General features: G+C 40.9%; 1 protein-coding gene across 2 annotated transcripts in view; it reads right to left on the reverse strand.

Annotated features, from left to right (window-relative positions):
* Positions 1 to 21,632, reverse strand: part of LOC125452715 (interferon gamma receptor 1-like) — a 39,102-nt gene extending 17,470 nt beyond the window's left edge. For both annotated transcript variants that reach the window (XM_048531430.2, XM_048531429.2), the window contains exons 1-5: positions 21,346 to 21,632; positions 6,228 to 6,354; positions 5,962 to 6,140; positions 4,389 to 4,549; positions 3,103 to 3,259 (exon numbers count right to left, since the gene is read on the reverse strand). In XM_048531430.2, the coding sequence (XP_048387387.1) occupies positions 3,103 to 3,259; positions 4,389 to 4,549; positions 5,962 to 6,140; positions 6,228 to 6,354; positions 21,346 to 21,430 (709 nt within the window). In that variant the 5' untranslated portion in view covers positions 21,431 to 21,632. The remainder of the gene's footprint in view (positions 1 to 3,102; positions 3,260 to 4,388; positions 4,550 to 5,961; positions 6,141 to 6,227; positions 6,355 to 21,345) is intronic.
* Positions 21,633 to 22,272: the final 640 nt, after the last annotated feature.

Raw genomic sequence — 22,272 nt, forward strand, 5'->3', positions numbered from 1 at the left:
TATCTCTGGACTGTGGGACGAAAAACAAGAGCACCCGGAGGAAACCCACGCTGACACGGGGAGAATGTGTAAACTCCACACAGACAGTTGCCCAAGGGTGGAATCGAACTCGGGTGCCTGGCACTATGAGGCAGCAGTGCTAACCACCGAGACACTGGGCCATACCTAACTTGGCCAACCTTCCAGTTGCCCTGGATCCCATGAGCTTAGACCTTCTTTATCAGTTTGTCATTGTCCTTGCCAAAGTACACAGTGTCATATTATATTCATGTGTCAGTTTGTTTGCCTAATCACTTATCTATATCCCTTCACAGGTGCTTTGTATCGGTCCTCACCACTTGCTTTCCCACATTTTTGTTGTGTACTCTGCAAATTTGCTAAGAGTACATTCACTTTCCCCAGTTGTCATTAATATATATTGCAAATAACTGGGGCTGAAGCACTGCTAGTTACAACCTGTTGTCCTGAAAATCCCCCCACTCACTGTCTTCTATTCATTAGCCAATCCTCCATCCACGCTAACAGGAGACCCCTAACATCGTGGGCTCTTATAAAGTAGCCAAGGGTAAGTAGCTGGTGAACACGTTTTGGAAATTCAAAATATATTTCATCTACTTGTTTCCTCTGTTTTTTTTTCCAGCTTATTACCACCTCAAAGAACTCTAATAACTTTGATGGGCATGATTTCCCCTTTATGAAACCATATTAACACTGCCCAATTAAACTATACACATCCAAATGCTCTGCTAGTATATCCTTTACAATACTTTAACATTTCCTTAACGACAAACCTCAAACTAACCACAAAGAATTACTTTTTTTTTCCTCCTCCCTCCTTCTAACTAGGCCAACATTGATTGAAAATCCCTAATTGCCCTCCAGAAGGTGGACGTGAGTTGCCTCTTGAATTGTTGCAGTCCTTGGGATATTGGAGCATGTGTAGTACTGTTAGGTAAGAAATTCCAGGATTTTGACTCAGTGACAGCAAAGGAACATATTTCCAAGTGAGGATGGTGTGAGGTCTCGAGAAGAATGTGCAGGTGCTGCTGTAAGCACGCACTGGCTACTTTTTTCCTACTTGGATGGTACAGGTCATGGCTTGGAAGATGCTCCTCAATGTTGGTAGTGGAGGGAGTGAGTATATGTGGATATGGAGCCAAATAAAGTGGACTGCTTTCTTCTGGATAGTGTCAAGCTCCTTGAATATTGTTGGCACTGCACCCATTCAGGCAAGCACAATGTATCCTGTCACACTCAGGTCTTGTCCTTTGACTGGCTCTGGGGAATCAGGAGGTCAATAATTCTTTGCAGCATTCCCAGCCTCTGTCCTGCTCTTGGAGACACTGTATTTAAAAGACAGTCTAATTCAGTTTCTGCTCAATGGTAACTCCCAGGAGGTCAATAGTGAAAGATTCAGTGGCAGTAGTACTATTGAATGTCAAGACAGTTGGTGAGATTCTCTCTTCTTGGTCATTGCCTAGCACTTGAGCTGTGCAAATGTCATGTGCCACACGAGTCCAATCCTGGATGTTGCCCACATCTTGCTCCATTTAGACATGGACTGCTTTATTATCTGAGGAATCAGGAATGGTGCTGAATACTGAGCCTTCTGAAAACATCCCCACTAATGATCTTATAAGAGAGAAAGGCCACTGGTGAAGCAGTGAATGAAAATGGTTGAGTGTAAAATGCTACTTTGAGGAGCGCCTGCAGAGATATCCTGAAACTGAGATGACCGATGTCCAAAAACCATCATCATCTCCTTTGTACTAGGCATGACTCTAACCAACGAACAGTCTTCCCGCTGATTCCCATTCCTTACCTCGGTCAAATACAGCCTGGACATCAACAGCAATAGCTCACAACTCATCTCTGGAATTTAGCTCTTTTGTCAATGTTTGGACTTAGGCTGTAATGAAGTCAGGAGCTAAATGGGGCTGGTAGATCCCAAACTGGACATCAGAGGCCAGGTTAGTCATATGCATTTGTCACTTTATAGCACTATTGATGATCCCTTCCACCACTTTGTGGATGAAGAATAGATTGATAAATCAGTAATAGTTGGTTTGGATTTGTCAAAGAAATTTAGTCGTCAACTGGATACAAAATTGGCTTCAGTGAAGTCCAATATAGGCAACCAAGGGACACCCCACCTGATATGACAGAGAAAGTAACTTCTCAGTAGACATGATGTGGAGAAATCCTTACACAGAAGGTAAAAAAGCAGCTGAGGATACACGACACGTGTTAAAGTTCAGTCCATAGGAAGACATGAGCTTCTCAGGCAAGTTTCTGAAAGCTCAGGCAACTCATGGATGCACCATTAAACATACGGCAAAAGACAACCAATATATTAGGGTGGCACGGTGGCTCAGTGGTTAGCACTGCAGCCTCACGGCGCAAGGGACCCAGGTTCAATTCCAGCCTTGGGTGACTGTCTGTGCAGCGTTTGCATATTCTCCCTGTGTCTGCGTGGGTTTCCTCCGGGTGCTCCGGTTTCCTCCCACAGTCCAAAGATGTGCAGGCTAGATGGATCGGCCATGCTAAATTGCCCGTAGTGTTCAGGGGTGTGTGGGTTATAGGGGGATGGGTCTGAGTGGGATGCTGCAAGGGGCGGTGAGGACTTGTTGGGCCGAAGGTCCTGTTTCCACACAGTAGAGAATCTAATCTAAAAATATTATTTTAACTGATTGATTAGCATATGTTAATAATCAATCTGCATCTTTGGAGAAGTTCTCTGACCTGGAAGTTAGGAGGTTAGGCCTTGCTTTTTGCAGAAATATCACTCCAGCAAGAAGCACTAACTTTTAAATGGATTATTAAAATGTCATAGCTCAGTAGCAACCTTACTAAAGTTGATAGAAGAAACATGGCCAACTTCTTGAGCACTGATAAAAGTTCCAGCAGTACGTAACAGAACTAATTGATATGGGATATTCAGTACAGCAATTTATTTTGCCGAGGTCTGACAGGTGCATCAAATCCTAAATTCAGACTTAGCATTTGCAATGCACTGTGCTATAGAATAGTAATATCTGTTCAGATTGCATTTCTTTTGAATTTCAGCAACCATTTAAAATCCAAACCGTGCAGTCATATTACCTGACACATTGATTGGATGAATTTGCAAACATGTTTCTTGAGATCTATTTCCTTTCAGGTTTAAGTCTTGCAGATATACTTCTGCAGATACACAAGTAACTCCAGTTGGTATTTGAATTTGGTGTAGTGTCTTCTTGCTGTTGCAAATGCTATCTACCTGTAACAATTGAATTGCATGATTAGACAGGCTAGTGTTAACATGTATGAAGCTATTAGTCAGAAATGCCAGTGTAATACAAATATGTTTCTTGGTGTGACATCAATTGTATTCTATGTGGCTCTAGCAATGTTTAAAAGGTCATGAAAGACCAACACTCATATATCCACATTAAAAGCAAAGTTGAGTTTAATATTTCAGCAGAAAGGCTGAATTCCCTTAGCACTGCACTGATGCGTCACCTCAGATTATGTGGAACTTGAAATCACAGTAAGAGTACCACGGCTCTGCGACAACATTAATAACTTGACTATGTCAAGCTTCTGAGTGGATACTTTGTGGGGCTGCTTTTTACCACTTTGGGAGCAACATTTAAATGCTTGTGATGGCAACTTCAGTGATTTCAAAAACAAAATTAAACATGATCAATAATATGTATGGTTGCAAAAACATGTAGGACATTGGAGAACAATTGGGATTTTACAACAGTTTTGCAGTCTTGTTAATATTCTGTCTGTGCATTACTGGATTCGATTTCAAAGCTTGCATAATGATACTTCAATTGATGACCTTGTGGGCTTTTAATCTAGCATCATAACACTAGATTTAGGCTACCATATAATTTGCACTGATAAAATGAGGCAGTGATGAATGTTAATGGGGAAATATATGTATAGAAGTAATTTATTTTATTGACAGAATTTCCACATCAAATAAAAAAGAATTCCATCAGTAAATATACAGCAGAGGAAGACAGAGCAAAATAGTCTACAGCTACATGACTTCTAAACTAGGTAATTAAAGAAAAGTTATCAATATTTAATATCAGCTTCTACAATTCAACATGTTTTTAAAACATAACCTGAAGATTTCTGCAAAATTCAACATTTATTCCAGCACTGCAAACAGATTTATGCTATTCTTCACGTTGCTCACTTGGCCAATTCAAAAGACGTCTAAGTCAATCACATTGGTGTAGGATGTACAGACCATGCTAAGTTAAATCAGCAGGTTTTCTTCCCTAACAGGTCATTTTACTGTAAACACCTATCCAAAAACAGAAGAACATTTCTCAAAAGAAAATCTTATTTTTTTGTAGCATTATTGGAGACAAACTTGAAAAACTTACCAGTTTTGGTTTTTCAGGATGCCAGTACCAAATATTGTACAATAATGTTTTCAAAATCTTTGCGTTCCTTTTTACTATGGAGTTGGGAAGAGTATAATTTACTTCCACAATTATATGATTGTTATCAGCTCTAAGCTTTACATCAGGCGGACCTAAAGTGGCTATATAAGACATCAAAATTACAAGTTGTGAACATATCATAACTCCCTCATGAAATATTTAATATTAAACAGCAAAGATTACTTTTATGACAGGAGTCATAACTAACACAAAAGGAAGATGACTGCAGTTGCCGGAGGTTAATCAACTCAGTCCCAGGACAGTCAGGCAGGAGTTCCTCAGGATAATATGGGAGAACTACCTTCCCTATCCTCCGTCTTGCCACTTCCGTCCCTCACCCTCCCTCTCACTGCTTTGTTCCACAATGCTTTTGTTCCACAGCCTCTTCTATCCATCGAACTTTCGCTTGCTGCATCCCTAACTCAGAGGGGATTTGTGGATGGGCCGATCTGGTGAGGGAAAAGCTGCAGAAGGTAGATGCAAAAGAGATGGCATGCTGTAAAGGGTGGGATGGGGCAGAGTTGGGAGTAGGATATGGCGAGTAATCCAGAATGTATGAACTTAATATTCGTATAACTCTGCAGTACAGCAAGAAGCTATACAGCCCATTGAGTCCACACTGACCTTCTGCAGAGCATCCCATCTAAACCCAGAGATAGTAGGAACTGCCGATGCTGGAGAATCTGAGATAGCACGGTGTGAAGCTGGATGAACACAGCGGGCCAAGCAGCAGAGGAGCAGGAAAGCTTGACACTTTGGGTCAAGACCCTTCTTCAGAAAAACCTAAACCCAGCCCCACTTTATCCTTGTAACCCCACATTTTCATGGCCAACCCACTAGCTTACACATCCTCGGACACTAAGGGACAATATAGCATGGCCAATCCACATAATCTGTATATCTTTGGACTGTGGGAGGAAACCAGAGTATCTGATGGAAACCCATGCTGACACAGGAAGAATGTGCAAACTCCACACAAGCAGTTGCCGAGGGGTAGATTCAACCCCAGATGCTGTGAGCCAGCATTGCTAACCACTTAGCCACCGTGCTGCCTACTTTGCCGTATTGTTCATAATAGAGTTAGTGAGTTTTTATGGCTTAGAGGATATTTGGGCCAGTCATGTTTATATATTTCCAACTGATTTTTGATATTAAAAAAAACACGTGAGGAATCTAACAGCTATCTTTTCTTATAGATTTTCATTTTGCCATGTCACATTAAGTGTGCTAGATGAGGGACTGCTGTATTGGGTCACTTTTTATAGAACACTGTAGGCAATACCACAGAAATTTAAGAACAACTCATTGAAATAGATATTTTGTTTTCAAACCATTCAAACCTTCTTGGATTGAGTTAAATTTCATTACTGTGATTCGGAGCTTACAAAAGACATTTTGCTCAATGGCCTATATGTTGCAGCCATTATCTCAAAAGAAGGCCACACACTGCATGTTCTACACATTAAAGTTAAAGACATAAAAATTAAGTTAATTCCTTTAAATTCCGGCTTACCATTTAATTTAAATATGAAACGATTAGTGGAAACAAAGTCTGACTTCTGTGATTCTGTAACCATATTAACTCTGGCATAATAGCCCAGAGTATCATCATCGGGTACGAAACCATCACTGAGATCACAATGGTGTGTTGAAACATTTAAACAAGGCAAGAAAGGTCTCCAATGTGAAATGCTGTAAAACAGAATTTTGTTTTCTTGTAATATATACTATTATTATTTGAATTAAAATATACAAAAAGTAAAACAAAACAAAACTTACCTGTAATTTTTGATTTCAACATTAAACCACGAGTTTCTAGATGTATCAACGACATCCCATTTTAAGACAGTATGGAAATCATAAGATGTTACAGATAGGTTCACAGGAGGCGAAATTTTAGAAAGCCCTGGTTGGAAATATTTTTTGGGAAAAAAGATTACTTATTTTGATTCAGAATAAAGGCTGTGAAATACAGTTCTAGAGTTCACAATACTTCAGCATAAGGTCTTTAATCCACCAAAAGTTGGGGTTGTGACATGCGCACAGACACTTCTGGTGCTAGCACTCCTGAAGCCACTTTAATGAGGGCATAAGTGTTTGAAACACAAAACATGCTACAGCAGGCCACTAGTGGATGGAAACAATTCTTCTGGTGCCTCAAATACGCTGAAGGGGCCTGGATATACTCAGAAACATACAGACATAACAGCATAGTCCCACCCGTCCATTTTCCCAACTAAACCAGTCTCATTTGTCTGCACTTGGCCCATATCCCTCTAGGCCTTTCCTATTCCTGAACTTATCCAAATGTCTTTTAAACATTGTAGCTATACCTGTATCCACCACTTTCTCTGGCAGTTCACTCCACGCATGAACTATTCTGTGTAAAACAAAAAGTTGCTCCTCATGTCCTTTTTAAATGTTTCTCCTCTCACCTTAAAAATATGCCCCCAGGTTTGAACACCCACACCCTATAGAAAAGACCCTTGTCATTCACCTTATCTATGCACCTCATAAACTTCAATAAAAGGTCACCATCAACTTCCTACGCTCTCCAGAAAAAAAGCTCCCGTCTTTCCAGTCTATTTTTGCAACTCAAAACTTCCATTCCCAGCCAAATGCTGGAAAATCTTTTCTGAACTCTCTTCTGGTTAATAATATCCTTTCTACAACAGGGCAACCAGAACTGTACACAGCACTCACCAATGTCCTGTACAACCTTAGCATAAAGTCCCAACTCCGCTACTCAAACATTTCAGCAACGAAAGTAAACGTGCTAAATGCCTTCTTAACCACCCTGTCTATCTGTGATGCAAATTTCAAAGAATTATGTACTGAACCCCTAGGTCTCTCTGCTCTACAACAGTACCCAAGGCTCGACCATTAACTGTATAAGTCCTGCCCTTTTTTTAACCAAGATACAATATCTCACATTTATCCAAATTGAACTCCATCTACCACTCCTTATCAACTGACCCATTTAATCAAGATCTCTTTTAATCTTTGATAACCTTCTTCAACGCTATACTTCTATACCGCCAATTTTGGTGTCATCTGCAAACTTACTAATAATGCCTCATATATTCTCATCCAAATCATTTATATGAATGACAAACAAAAATGGACCCCGCACTAATTCCTATGGAACACCGCCGGTCACAGGCCTCCGGTCTGAAAAAACAACCCTCCATCAACACCCTCTGTCTCTAAATGTCAAGGCAATTTTGTATCCAATTGGCAAGCTCACCCTGAATCCCATATGATCTAACTTTACTAATTAGACTACCATGTAGAACCTTGTCAAAGGCTTTACTGAAGTCCAAGTAAACAATGTCTACTGCCCTACTCTCATCAATTTTTTTTACTTCATTAAAGAGCTCAATAAAATTTGTTGAGACATGATTTCCATTGCAAAAAACCATGCTGACTATCCCTAATGAATCCTTCCCTCTCCAAATGTATGTAAATTCTACCTTTCAGAGTCACCTCAAACAACTTACCCACCATCGATGTTACTCACAGGTCTGCAGAGCTCTTTCAATAATTTGTTGTTTTTGTCACAATGGGAGCACAGCCATTATTATCAAATAAACGATGAAAGTGAAGAGGAAGTTAGAGAAACAGGAAGAAGGATAAACAAGAAGCAGCTTGATAAGAACAATAAAGATACCCTTCTGACTGCAACAGAAAGGAATCAGAAGCAACACTAGGTCCAATGCCCCCACAGCCTGCTTCGCCTTCTTGCAAAATCATGGCCTCAGCTCAACTTTCCAATTCAATCTCCATTATACTTGATTTGCTTATCATCCAAAGATCTACATCACACTCAGCTCTGAATGTGATAACCGACTGAGCTTCAATAGCTCCTTGGGGTAAAGGATCCAAAACTTCACAATCGCCTGAGTGAAGTTGTTTATTTCAGTTCAAAATGGCGATCTTGCTATCCAGAGATTAGGCAAATACAGCCCTAATTTCCCATTCACCAAAAATCTCACACCACTCCTTCTCCCTAATGTGGAATCTGCTTTATGGTGATATAAATATAAAAACCAAAACAAATTTTCTAAACACATTTTTAAAATCAAATTATGCCTGGAAGAATCAACTAATTATCCTACCTATTCACTTATGGCCAGTATTCCGAGTGTCTTTGGCTGTTTTGGTGCTTGTTATTCCAAATTGTTTTCTCTTATTATGTTAGATGAAAAGCAACTGTCATTTGTAATGTCAGCCCTTTAAAAATGTAAGTCGATGATGGCGGAAACAAAAATAAAGAAATAGCCAATTTCTTAAATAAATAATTGATGTCAAATCTTCACAATATTAGTAGATGATAGTACAGCCGACATTCCAAGGAAAATAACAATTAAGGACAGGGTTGGAACTCACCAATTTGTGTCAAGCAAAAAAAAAAATCACACAGGAAAAATACTTCACTGATTCAGGCATTATTCCTTTGATTTGGAAAATTGTAAATGTAACCCTGATATTTAAGGAAGCGAGAAATAAGGAAAATATAAGCCCATTTTCCCATAACAGTTGCTAGACAATTATGGAATACAAAATTCAGAAAGGGGTGACTGAGCACTTTGAGAAATTCAAGGTATTGCCAGCATGCATCCAAGTAGAGTAGGTCATGTCTAATAAATCCAATTTTTTTTTAAGTGGATGTAATTAAATGTCTATAGACATGACAGCATTGGCTTCCAGAAAATATTAAGTAAGGCTCCCCTCACAGAGGTGCAATGCTATAGTGGGGATGTTAATTACACAAATATCAACTGGGATAGGAATAACATATAGGGTAGGGGCAAGTGTTCCTGCAGTAATATATATCCAGTCCAACAAAAAAAACGAAGCACTGCTCGAGCCAATTCTTTGGAATGAGGAAGGCTGAGTAGCTAGTGAGATAGCAGTGATCATTGTATCATAAATGTTTAGGAGCATGGTGCAAAGGACAATGAGCAATCCAGTGTAAGAATATTCACCAGGCAGACAGTCATCTTCAATGGGTCAAGGACAGAACTGGGACCAAAGGCTGGTAACTAACATAGCAGTAAATCAATGGGCTGGTTTCAGGATGAAGAAGGATTTGGTACAGTCAAGGTACATTCCCTCAAAATGCAAATGTAGGGCAAACAAATTGAGAGCTCTCTAAACGACGATAGAGATTGAAATTAAATTAAAGAAGAAAATGTTTGTTTATAGATAATCAAATGTGAGGCTGGATGAACACAGCAGGCCCAGCAGCATCTCAGGAGCACAAAAGCTGATGTTTTGGGCCTAGACCCTTCATCAGAGAGGGGGATGGGGTGAGGGTTCTGGAATAAGTAGGGAGAGAGGGGGAGGCGGACCGAAGATGGAGAGAAAAAAAGATAGGTGGAAAGGAGAGTATAGGTGGGGAGGTAGGGAGGGGATAGGTCAGTCCAGGGAAGACGGACAGGTCAAGGAGGTGGGATGAGGTTAGTAGGTAGGAAATGGAGGTGCGGCTTGAGGTGGGAGGAAGGGATGGGTGAGATTTCCAGGGAAGACGGACAGGTCAAGGAGGTGGGAATGTTTGTTTATGACAGGTGTCAAGTACAAAGCACAGTTGAGAGCCAAACTGAATATAGAAGGATCAGAAGTGAGGTGAGAAGGCAAATAAGAGAAGAGGAATTAGGAGGAAAAACTGGCATCTCACATATTCGGGAATCTCAGGCACGTTATAGTAAAATAAAGATGGTAAAAAGGTAGTGGGACCAAAAATAGGTCGAAGCATGAGGAATAGCAGAGATGCTAAATGAACACTTTGCATCCGTCTTTACCATGAGGTGGATGCTGCCTAAGCCATGGTGACACGGGAGGAAACTCAGTCACTGGAAGGGTTTAAAACTAATAAGGTGGTGATATCGGATAAGTTGGCAATAAATACTTAAAAGATGATAAGCAACAGGACCAGATGAGATGCATCCAAGGAGTGAGTGCGAGTGAAAACTATGAAAACACTGTCAATAATCTTTCAATCTTCCCTGGACTCAAGGGTTGTGTTGGAGGACTGGAGAATTACAACCATTTTGCACTTGTTCAAAAACAATTGTAAAGATCAGCCCAATAATCAAGGGATTGAAGGACAGACAATAAACACTAGCCTAACCAACAGCATGCATCCCTTGTAGAAATTTAAAAAAAAAGGAAAGGTCAAAATCATTAATTCAGAAACAGGGGAAGTGATGCATTTCAGAAGGTTGGGTTAGGTTGCGGGGGGGGGGGGGAGCACAGGGAGAGGTGCAATGAACTTGACTTATATTCACCTCACCATTTAGACTGTATTGTTACTGAGCCATTAACTGCCAGAACTCAGTACTGATAACATATAGTAATCACGGGGTATACATAATTGTATCTCCTTAACCAATGGAAGAAAAAGAAAGAGAAATAAACAATGCAACACCACAGCAAAGGAAATTTGGTGAATCAAAGTCAAATTCGTTGGAAATAATGAGAGAGGAAAAAAGAAGAAATGGGGAAAGGTGGGCCCATGGGACCAGGCCAGCTGCTCCCATGGTCAGGTTGCATATACATGATAGACAAGATCGCCTTCTGTTCTATGACACAATGATCCAAAATGGATCACCTATTTCCTCTGGAATAGTTTTTAGACAGCCCTACATGCCCAAACAACACTCACATTAAAATAATAACACACAATAAAACGTACAAGGAAGTTTGCCACTGGAAGGATTATGTCTTGCAAATAAATCATAACCAATGCAATGTGTTAAATGATACGTAAACATTGCTAAGAAACAACAATGTGTCTGTTCCACCTTCTTTAACAATAAAGATTTTCTAAATTCTTTCCTGTAAAGTTAACACCCTGCAACAGTGGTTCACTGACCCTTGACAACTAGTTACGGGAAGGATAGAAATAAATCCTGCTTCCTTTTCACAAATAGACAGCAGCAATGCAGAAATTGTGTCACATTTTACAGTAGAAACGCAGTATAAGTTTTAGATTAATTTTCAAAATGCAATATTTTACCTAATCCAAATCCAAATATGATCATGTCCATTCTTATTTTGTCACCTCCTCAAAAAACTTAAATCAAGTTAGTGAGGCACAACCTTGCTCGCATAAACAATGCTGACTACCACTAAGCAGTCTATTTGCTACCAAATGTATATCAACCTTGTCCCTGAGAATCTTTTCCACTAATTTTCCTACCACTGATGAAAGGCTCACAGGTCTGTAACTTCCAGGGTTATCTCTGCTACCCTTCTTAAACAAAGGGATAACATTGGCTATTCTCCAGCCCTCTGGGACCTCACCTTGTGGCCAAAGAGGATACAATGACATCTATCAATGCTGCAGCAATTTGTTCTCTTGCCGCCCTCAATATTATGGGATAGATCCGATCAAGACCCAAGGATCTATCTACCTTAATACTTCTTAAGACACACAACACCTCTTCCTTTTTAATAGATGCTTGGCTGAAAAATTCGACACTGCCTTCCCCAAGATCATGCTCCAACAATTCCTTCTCTTTGGTGAATACTGACACAAAATATTTGATTACAACCTCATCTACCCCTTCTGGCTCCATACATAGATTCCTCTGTTGCCCTTGGCTTTTCCTGGCTACTTTCTTGCTTTTTATATGTGTATACACTGCTCTTTACAGCAGTATTTCTCTGACTGTTCTTATTGTTAGTCATGTTTGCCTCGGTTTCAATCTCAAACTCAATTTCTGCATCTACTGTCCTACTAGTTTAAACCTTCCACAAACGCTCTACTAAATACCCTACCGAGGGCAACAGTCCCAGTCCTGCCAAGGAATATTCCACGCAGTGTTTACAGTGTTATGTGTATAAAAAGCCTTGGGATTCTTCTTAATCCTGTTTGCTAATTACTTTTCATAATCCCTTTCAGCGCTTCTAATTCCTTGATTAAGTTCTTTCCTACTTTCCCTAGGACTCATCAATTACCATCCTACTAGACCTCATGTACACTTCCTTTCTCTTTTTGACCATGGTCATAACATCCCAGGTCACCCACGATTCACATAATTTGCCATAGCTATCCATCCTCGCAGGAATGTGCTGCTTCTGAATTCTTATCAACTGCCGTTTGAAATAATCCCACATGTCCGTTGTGGATTTACCCTCAAACAGCCACCTCCAATCAACATTCTCTGGTTCCTGCCTAACATTGTTGTAGTTTACCTTCCCCCAGTCTAACAACTTCACCTGAAGACTGCTGTTACTCCTATCCATGTGTATCTTAAAACTCATGGTATTATGGTTACTACTCCTAAAATGCTCCCTTTCTGAAACTTCACTCACTTGGCCAGGCTCATTTCCCAAAACCAAGTCCAGTATATCCACTTTCCTGTTAGACTGTTTGTAAACTGTGTCAGGAAACCCTTCTAAATGGTCCTTACAAATTCTGCCCCATCAAAGCCCCTACCACAAAGTGAGTTCCAGTCAACACAGGGGAAGTTAAAATCACCCTTTTCTGATGAAGGGTCTAGGCCTGAAACGTCAGCTTTTGTGCTCCTAAGATGCTGCTTGGCCTGCTGTGTTCACCCAGCTCCACACTTATCACTCCAAAATCTGTCTACATATTCTCTCCTCGATCATCCGCTGGTTATTGGGAGGCCTGTAAGATACCCCCAGCATTGTGATTTCACCTTTTGTATTCCCGCGTTCTACCCATATTGACTCGCAGCACGAGTCCTCTGATGTATCCACCCTTAGTTCGGCTGTGAGATACTTCTTCTTACCAGTAACACAACTCCTCCAACCTTTTACATTCCCTTCTATTACACCTGAGACATCTAACTCCTGGAACAATTCAGCTGCCAGTCCTGTCCCTATTTCAGCCAAATCTCCGTAATCACAATAATGTCATAGTTCCAAGTACTAATCACTTCCCCCGCTCTTTACAGCAGTATTTCTCTGACTGTTCTTATTGTTAGTCATGTTTGCCTCGGTTTCAATCTCAAACTCAATTTCTGCATCTACTGTCCTACTAGTTTAAACCTTCCACAAACGCTCTACTAAATACCCTACCGAGGGCAACAGTCCCAGTCCTGCCAAGGAATATTCCACGCAGTGTTTACAGATCTGGCCCCACCCAGAACCAGTCCCAATGTCCCACGATTCTGAACCCTCCCCCTTACACCATCTTTTCAGCCACATGCGCAGGCTTTGTGCTTTTCTTAAATTAACTGGAACCTTAGGGAGTCTGTAGCTCCCTACTGTTTTCTAAATGGTAACATTTATCCAATCGCAACCCTTTTTGTTCCCTGTTACACAAATTGTTGTGATCATTTGAAGTTTGGCATTCTTGCATTTGTACCAACACCCAAAGACAATATGTTTTGTCAAGTTTCCCCTTTTGAACAATATTCAGGTACTGAAAAAAAAAGCCAAATGACTGCAGATGCCATAAATCAGGAACAAAAACAGAAGTTGCTGGAAAAGCTCAGCAGGTCTGGCAAACATCTGTGAGGAAAAAGAAATCAGAGTTAATGTTGCAGGTCTGGTGACCATTCCTCAGAACCTTTTCAGGTACTGAAAAGCTTCCTTCTGAAGTGCAATAACTCCCTGACGTTTCATGTGAATCAAAGTTTTGAAATGTTCCAAAATCTAAGGTTAAATCTTAAGTTTTAAACCAAGAGCTGATTAAACTGGATGGAACTTTGACGGTATCTCTGGGGGTTTGTACATGTATAAGTTACTCTGCTTTCTCAGATTCGAACAGGTGTAGTCATGCAATCATGTACTGATCTACATGCAGTCCTCCTCGAGGAACTGTCTAAACAAATACAGTTCCAGTAGAGACAGAATTAACACAAAATTTACTACTTTAATTTTTTTTAATTTTTATGAAGTAGGTCAATTTGTAATAACTATAATATCAGTGTAGATCACTACCTTTTACTGTTAAGATGAAAATATTGCAGTAAAACACCTACAGGAAAAAATAAAACAACTTTTTTTCCGATCAATACTATGTATTATTCATTTAGTGACAGCTGTAGCTCAGGCACTTTCGTCTGAGTCACAAAGTTGTGGGTTCAAGTCTCACACCAGACACTTGAGAATAAAAATCACTTCTCTCGAAAGGTCACTGACCTGAAATGTTAACTTGGTTTCACCCTACAAATGTTGCCTGAGTTAGTGAATGATTTCAGCATTGTGTGTTTGTGTTTGTATTTTTGATTTCCAGCATCTTCATTCTTTTGCTTTTGCACAAATTCTAAACAGACAATTCAGAACAATACCAAGCATATAAGGTTTGGTAAAAAGTCACCACAGAGAAATACAGGGCTACTCTCTTGTTAGAGAGAGAGGAGTGGTGATACTTAGCCTGAGGTTCAGCTCCACCATTACAGGAATTGAATCCGTGCTACTGGAAAGGTTTTGGACGACAAAGGATTTGAGGAGAGTTCTGCTTCAATTTCTTATACAACAAGCAGGAATAGATACTGCAATGTTTAATGTAACTTCTGTCGAAGTCAAACGTGGTCTTCCCGTATTTAGAATAACATCAATCAGAACTTCGATTTGCAGATTAAAATTGTACAAATTGGTTAAACATAGAAGTATCATAGTGCAAGATTAAAGAAAATCATTTTGTGGAAAGGCTGTATTTCAAAATCTATAATCAGAGAAAAAGTGCACATGAGTTCTCAACTATGCAGAACGCACTCAGATATGTACTCAATACTTGCACGTTCAAAAGATCCTCCATACTTTCCCAGGCACATTACAACGTAAAACAACAAGTGAGATTGCATACACAGTGTAGAGCTGGAGGAACACAGCAGGTCAGGGGGTATTAGAGGAGTAGAATCAACGTTTTGGGTTGGGACCCTTCTTCAGAACTGGAGGGTTCGAGTTATAAGGATATGCTGGGATACCTTCACTGGAGTTTACGAGGTTAAAGGGTGACCTTAATGAGGGTTATAAAATCACGAGGGGTGTAGATAAGGCAAATAGCAAAAGGTCTTTTCCCTCAGGTTGGGAGTTCAAAATAGGGGGCACATTTTTAAGGTGAGAGGAGAAACATTTAAACAGGACATGAGGGGTTAACACGAAGATGGTGAATGTGTAGAATCAACTGCCAGAGGATGAGGTAGATGCAGATGCAGTTTGAATATTTAGAAGACATTTGAACAGCTACATGAATAGGAAAGGTTTAGAAGGACATGGGCCAAACACAGACAAATGGGACGAGTTAGTTTTGGAAACCTGGCATGGACAAATTGGATGGAAGGATTTGTTTCTTGCTATTTGACTCTGTGATGCTATCAGTTCAGATATTAGTAGGAGGTCTCCAAGTCTTCTTAGGTGGAAGTAAATAATTCTATTGCACTATTTTGAAGGGGAGCCAGGAAGTTACACATTATACCCTGGTCAATATTTATCCTTCAAAGGTTCTGAAACAGAATTCTTCTGTCTGTAATTTGTGTGGTATGTTTCCTACATTACTACAGGACTTGAAACTGTACTTCATTGGCTATTAAACAACAAGATGTCTAGTGGTCTCAAAGGTACTATACAAATGCAAATTTTTCATTCATTCCAGATATTCTAAGCAATTCCTTAGATGGAAAGGATAGTTTCTCAACTGCATCCAGAGGCAAAAAGAAAGAGACACAAGTAAGAATAGAGGGATGGGGAGAAACAGTCATAAAACACCAGAACCTCATAAGAAATGAGAACAACAAAGGAATTGACTTATCAAGAATGGCTAAAAGGTTTAAATCATTATTTATGAGAAGGAGAAGTGATTGATTCAAACCTATAAGATTTTGAGGGAGCTTGAAAGGGTAGCTGTTAAGAAGATGCCTTCATTAGTGGGACAATCTTGATCTAGGAGAGATAGTTATAGAACAAGGGAACATTTATTTAAAACTGAGATGCGTTAAGAATTTCCGCTCCCAGAGGGCAATAAATGTCTGGAATTCTCTTCCCGAGAGAATTGTGGAGGCTAGATCATTGGAAATATTCAATGAAGAGGCAGAAAGATTTTTGAAATATCAGAAGAGTTGAGACTAGCCAAAAACAAAAGAGTTGAAGGCAATGCTAGAAAAACAAAGATAAAGACAATTACAGTGCAAACTTCTTTTTTGAGCAGTACAGATTTTTTCCAACTGTCACAGTTGCTAATAAAGGAAGAATGTAACCTACTGCAGTAGATACACAACAGATAGAATTTAAGTGGGAAACAATATGGAGAACCATTACAATCAAAATGATACATTTTTTGAAGGAAATTTGCAAGATCAGGAACCTGGGGATAGTGATTCATAAGTATTTGAAAGATTTTTTTCAAAATTATTCATACACATGAATGGGAAACAACACTAGCATTTATTGTATACGATATATGCTGGCAGACACAGTGGGTCAGACAGCACCCACAGACAGACAGCAAGCTAATGTTGAGTCCAACGACTCCTCTAGACTCGAAATGTTAGCTTGTTCTCTTGCCATGGGTGTTGTCTGATCTACTGTGATTTCCAGCATTTGTTGTTTTCAGTTCCGACTCCAGCATCTGCAGTAATTTGCCCCTACTAGCATTTATTGCCCTTTACAAATTGCCTGTGAGGAAATAGTGACAGACTGCTTCCTTAAACCTCACGCAGTCAGTGTGGTGAATGTACTCAGATAGTGCCATTAGAAACAGTGGGCTCAAGGATTATAACACATCAAGGATGAAGGAATGGTATACATTACATGATTTACAATGGTAATATGCAAATGTTGCTATTCCCATGCGACACGTGCATTTGCCGATCAAAATCATAGGAACATAGAACCATGGGGAAAAGGTAGTAAAATAGTGTTGAAGATCATCAGATCAGCCATGACCTCATTGAAAGGTAGAGCAAACCTGATAGGTCAAATGGCCTGCTTCTGCTCCTAGTTCTTATGGCCCTCTTGGAGATTGTCATTGATTGCCACTTGTTTGGCACAAATGCTACCTGTCACTTATCAGCCCAAGAATAAACAGCCTCCTTCTGTGCTGCAGAATTCTATTAATCTGTGGAAAACCAGCGAAACAGGCAAAATCAGTTCCATTAAATCTAATAATGTGGTCATACTTTGTACTGGTGTTTGAAATTTCTATGTTTACATACTCTTGAATAGCACTACAGTACTTTGTAGGTGAATCAGCACTCTGCAGGGGTCTGGAAGAAATATTGAAATATACTTAGGGCAGCACAGTGGCTCAGTGGTTAGCACTACAGCCTCACAGCGCCAGGGACCCAGGTTCGATTCCAGCCTCGGGCAATTGTCTGTGTGGAGTTTGCACATTCTCCCCGTGTCTGTGTGGGTTTCCTCTGGGTGCTCCGGTTTCCTCCCACAGTCCAAAAGATGTGCAGGCTAGGTGGACTGGGCATGCTAAATTGCCCATAGTGTTCAGGAGTGTTTGCAGATTATAGGAGGATGGGTCTGGGTGGGATGCTGCAAGGGGCGGTGTGGACTTGTTGGGCCGAAGGGCCTGTTTCCACACTGTAGGGAATCTAATCTAATCTAATATAATTGCTCAAATTTTAGTTGGTAGCTGTTAATGAAATATCGATTAACCAACTGACAGCTACACTGTATGCTTTTGCAACACACAACGGGTTGCAAACAAGAAATACTGAATAGCTTAGTGCTTTTTGAGGAAGCAAAACAGTACTGTAAAGTCATGGGCAATGATTAATGGTAACTGTATTTAAGCAAAATTGTACTTTGTAGATTGCTGGTGCTCCTGCCAGAAAGAAGTGTTTTTTTCATTCATTGATCAGATACCAGTGGGGTTTTGATTTGTTTTTAAAATTGCTACAATTCAAGAGCATTGTAAATGCAGCCTGCGATGTTGTTTTGTTATTAATCATGGACTTTATTATAGAGGATGAGAGAAAGTAGCTGGAAATATGAAAACAGATGGTGACACCCAAAAAGGAAATGGTAAAGTTAGTGTTGGTTCTTTAGAAGAGGACACTGGGGAATTAATATTGCGGAAAACAGAAAATAGCAGATACCTCAAAGAAGGCACTAAAAGCATCCCACTATTAGCAGAAAAACATCTACAGAGCACTAAGAGAGCAAGGGAGTATGTGATGAATGCTAGGAGCCTAGGAATTACAACAGACCAGAAAGGCCTCAGTTTGCATGTCCACAGATCCTCAAAGGCAAAGGACAGCTGGATAAGGTCGTTATAAAGTTGCATGGGATATCTGCCTTTATTAGTCAAAGCACTAAACTTAGGAGTAGGGAGGTTATGATGGAGCTGCGCAAAATGTTAGTTAGGCCACAGCTGAATTACTGTGTACAGCTCTGGTCACCATACTATAGGAAGGATGCAATTGCTCTCAACAGATTGCAGAGAACTGTCATGATATTGCCTGGCCTGGAGCAATTTAACTATGAAAAAAGACTAGACAGGCTGTTAGAGCATGGCAGACAAAGGGTGACCTGAGTGAGGGATGCAAAATTAGGAAAGGCAAAGACAGGGTAGTTGGAAGAAACATCAGTAACCAGGGGCGTTGTTTTAAGGTAAAAGGCAGGAAGATTAGATTGGATTTAAGGAAGAAATTTTTTCACTCAAAGGGTGGTGGGTGCCTGGAACCTACTGCCTGAATGGATGATAAAGTCAGGAACTATGGCAACATTTATGGAGATGACCACTTGAACTTGATGGCACATATGTTTCCAAGCCAAGTGCTGGAAAATGTGATCAGAATAGGCAAGTCTTGACGACCAGTATAGAAATAATGAGTTGAAGGGCCTCCTTTCGTACAGTAAAACTCTATGGCACTAAGCTCAGCCTGTCAACCCTTCCTCATTAGAAAAGCCTTGCAGGTATCAATGCCGTAAACATTCTCCGGATGGTTTCCAAAGCATTTAGAACCTTTCTTAAATAAAGGAGACCAAACCTATAGACATTATTCAAAACATGGTCTCACCAATGCTCTGCACAACTGAACCTTAATATCTTTACTTTTAGGTTCAATTACTCCCCTAATAAAGGATAGCATTCTATTAGCAAAATCTAATAGATAATTTCTAATCAACCTGTGCAGAGATGTTATTACACACTTCCAGAGCAAGTATGACTTGAACCCAGAACAAAACCCCTGGCCCAGAGTAAAGGACACTAGCACTATGCCAGGGGCTTTCTCTTTCAAGTTCTAAACAGGCCTGAGCCTGCTTAGCTTCTGAGGTCGAACATTTCGGGGCAGCACAGTGCCTCAGTGGTTAGCACTGCAGCTGCACAGCACCAGGGACCCAGGTTCGATTCCAGCATCGGGCGACTGTCTGTGCAGAGTTTGCACATTCTCCTCGTGTCTCTGTGGGTTTCCTCCGGGTGCTCCAGTTTCCTCCCACAGTCCAAAGATGCGCAGGTTAGAAGGATCGGCCATGCTAAATTGCCCAAAGTGTTCAGGGGTGTGTGGGTTATAGGGGGATGGGTCTGGGTGGGATGATCCACGGGGCGGTGTGGACTTGTTGGGCCGAGGGCCTGTTTCCACACTGTAGGGAATCTAATCTAATTTTCAGACTAACGTACACAAAGACAGGGGTTTGTAACCCAAAGCCTCTGATTAAAGGTTAATAGATCCAAATGATTGATTCTGCTTTTCTCTCCACAGATGCTGCCAGACCTGCTGAGTTTCTCTTACAATCACCATTAACAGTCCCTCACAGGTGAGAATGACTCTATTCCAGTCTCAGGTTGTGTCCACAGACAGCTGTACAGGCTGATGTGGCTTCTGTAGACTCTGCCACACTTGGGACAAAACGTGCTTGTGTCCTTGAACTCCCTTTTCCTGCAGGCAGTGCTCAATCTCTTAGCAATAAACCAGACTGAGCTCATTAAAGTGTGGGGCTGGGTGAACACAGCAGGCCAAGCAGCATCTCAGGAGCACAAAAGCTGACGTTTCGGGCCTAGACCCATCACATTGTTATCTCGGATTCTCGAGCATCTGCAGTTCCCATTATCTCTGAGCTCATTAAAGGTACATGTTCGCTCTTGATTCACCAAACCCATGTTGGTGCTAATTAAATGGCTCCTTTTAAATATAAAAATTAACACTGCACTTATCAGAAGCTTGCATTCAGTTAACCACTACTGTGTGTAAAATTAAATGGTGTTGACATACGCCCTCAGCCTGACTTCTCATTATTACTAGCATCTGACCAACACTATTGCAGGTCTTATTCAAAAAGATTTTTCAACACTCTGCTTCAGGACTGAGGTCGTCCAGTATTTTGTTCTTCTTCATTGAAAACGTGTCACTCTTAAATACAAAACCTAGCCCTAATAAAAAAAAAGGCTGAAATCCTAAAACCTTACACTGATCAGAGCTTTTCAGTTAAATGAACGTACAGTATAAAATTACAGATCGGGGTTACACAAAACCACTACCGAGAACATCGTAAAAAGGTGAAAACCAACCGAAAGACGCCACTGCTCTGCTTACTGTACAATCTGCAGCAAGAGTAAGGCCTAAACAAAGAACGGAATGGGAAGAGCTGGGAAAGAACAGCTAGGACTGACTTCCAGTAGAAAAAAAAGGAAACGGAGGCCCCGTAAAAAAAATTTCCTGTGTGGTTAAAATCATCATTCTGCAATGCACCTTTTTAAAACATTAACCGAGATCCAACGTTTCATTCCCCGCTCCCAAAACACAGAGCTAATTCTCACATAGTGTACATGGCTAGGGGCGGGTGCTTGGAAATTCCCTTGGTCATGGGAATTCTCTCCAAGTTTGTATTTGTCTCTGTTCTTGCTTCGAGGTGAGTGCGGGTGAAGAGAGAGATCACGTATTTGTGCGGGGATAGACCCCATTCTGGACGCGATAAAGCCAGTACCGGCACGTATTCAGTAAAATGTTGATTCCATGCCACTCACCACGTCCGTGGAGTGAATGCCAGCAGCAGAGGCTGACAGCACAGGAAAGCAGCAGGCTCGATGCCGGGCCACTACTCCGCCACATTATAAACCAGTTTCCCGGCCGGGTACAGCGATAATCCAGACCCTGGGCAGGAGTCCTGCCCTGCCCAGTCCAGCACAACCCTCTCTGACCCCAAGCAGCAGCTTTACTGCTCCCACAGACTCTCTTCTCGCAACAGGAAGTCGCCTCCAAACATGGAGAAATCCACAGCAACCGAACCCACTTGGTGGACTTTCCCCACGCGTCACTGTTACTTTGCATAATAAAGCAATACTGTACTGCAGATACTGAAAATCTGAAGTAAAGGCAGGAAGGGCAGAAAACAATCACTAGGGTTGAGAGTCATAAAGGTATACAGCTTGGAAACAGACCCTTCTGCCCAACTCGTCCATACCTACCAGATATCCTAAATTAATCTAGTCTCACTTTACCCATGTCCCCCTAAGCTCGATCGTTTTTAACGGTCTCAGTGTGGAGGTAACACCGCAGAAAAAGCATCTGGAAACTCGTACCATACGCACATGGCCTTCTGTGTGAAAATGTTGCCCCTTAAGTCCCTTTTAAATCTTTTCCCTCTCATGTTCAAACAATGCCCTGTAGTTTTTGACTACTCCACCTTGGGGAAAAGACCTTGGCTATCCACCCCATCCGTGCTATTCAGGATTTTATAAACCTCTACAAGGTCACCCCTCAGCCTGTGACGCTTCAGGGAAAATATGTAAAACCTTTTCACCTTCTCCCCATAGCTCAAATGCTTCTACCCAGGCAACATCCTTGTCACTTTTTTCTGAAATCTTTCAAGTTTCACAACATCCTTCCTATAGCAGCGACACCATAATTGCACGAGGCTTTCCAAAAGTGGCCTAACCAATATCCTGTACAGC

Source organism: Stegostoma tigrinum, chromosome 4 (assembly GCF_030684315.1).
Source record: "Stegostoma tigrinum isolate sSteTig4 chromosome 4, sSteTig4.hap1, whole genome shotgun sequence".
Lineage (NCBI taxonomy): Eukaryota > Metazoa > Chordata > Chondrichthyes > Orectolobiformes > Stegostomatidae > Stegostoma > Stegostoma tigrinum.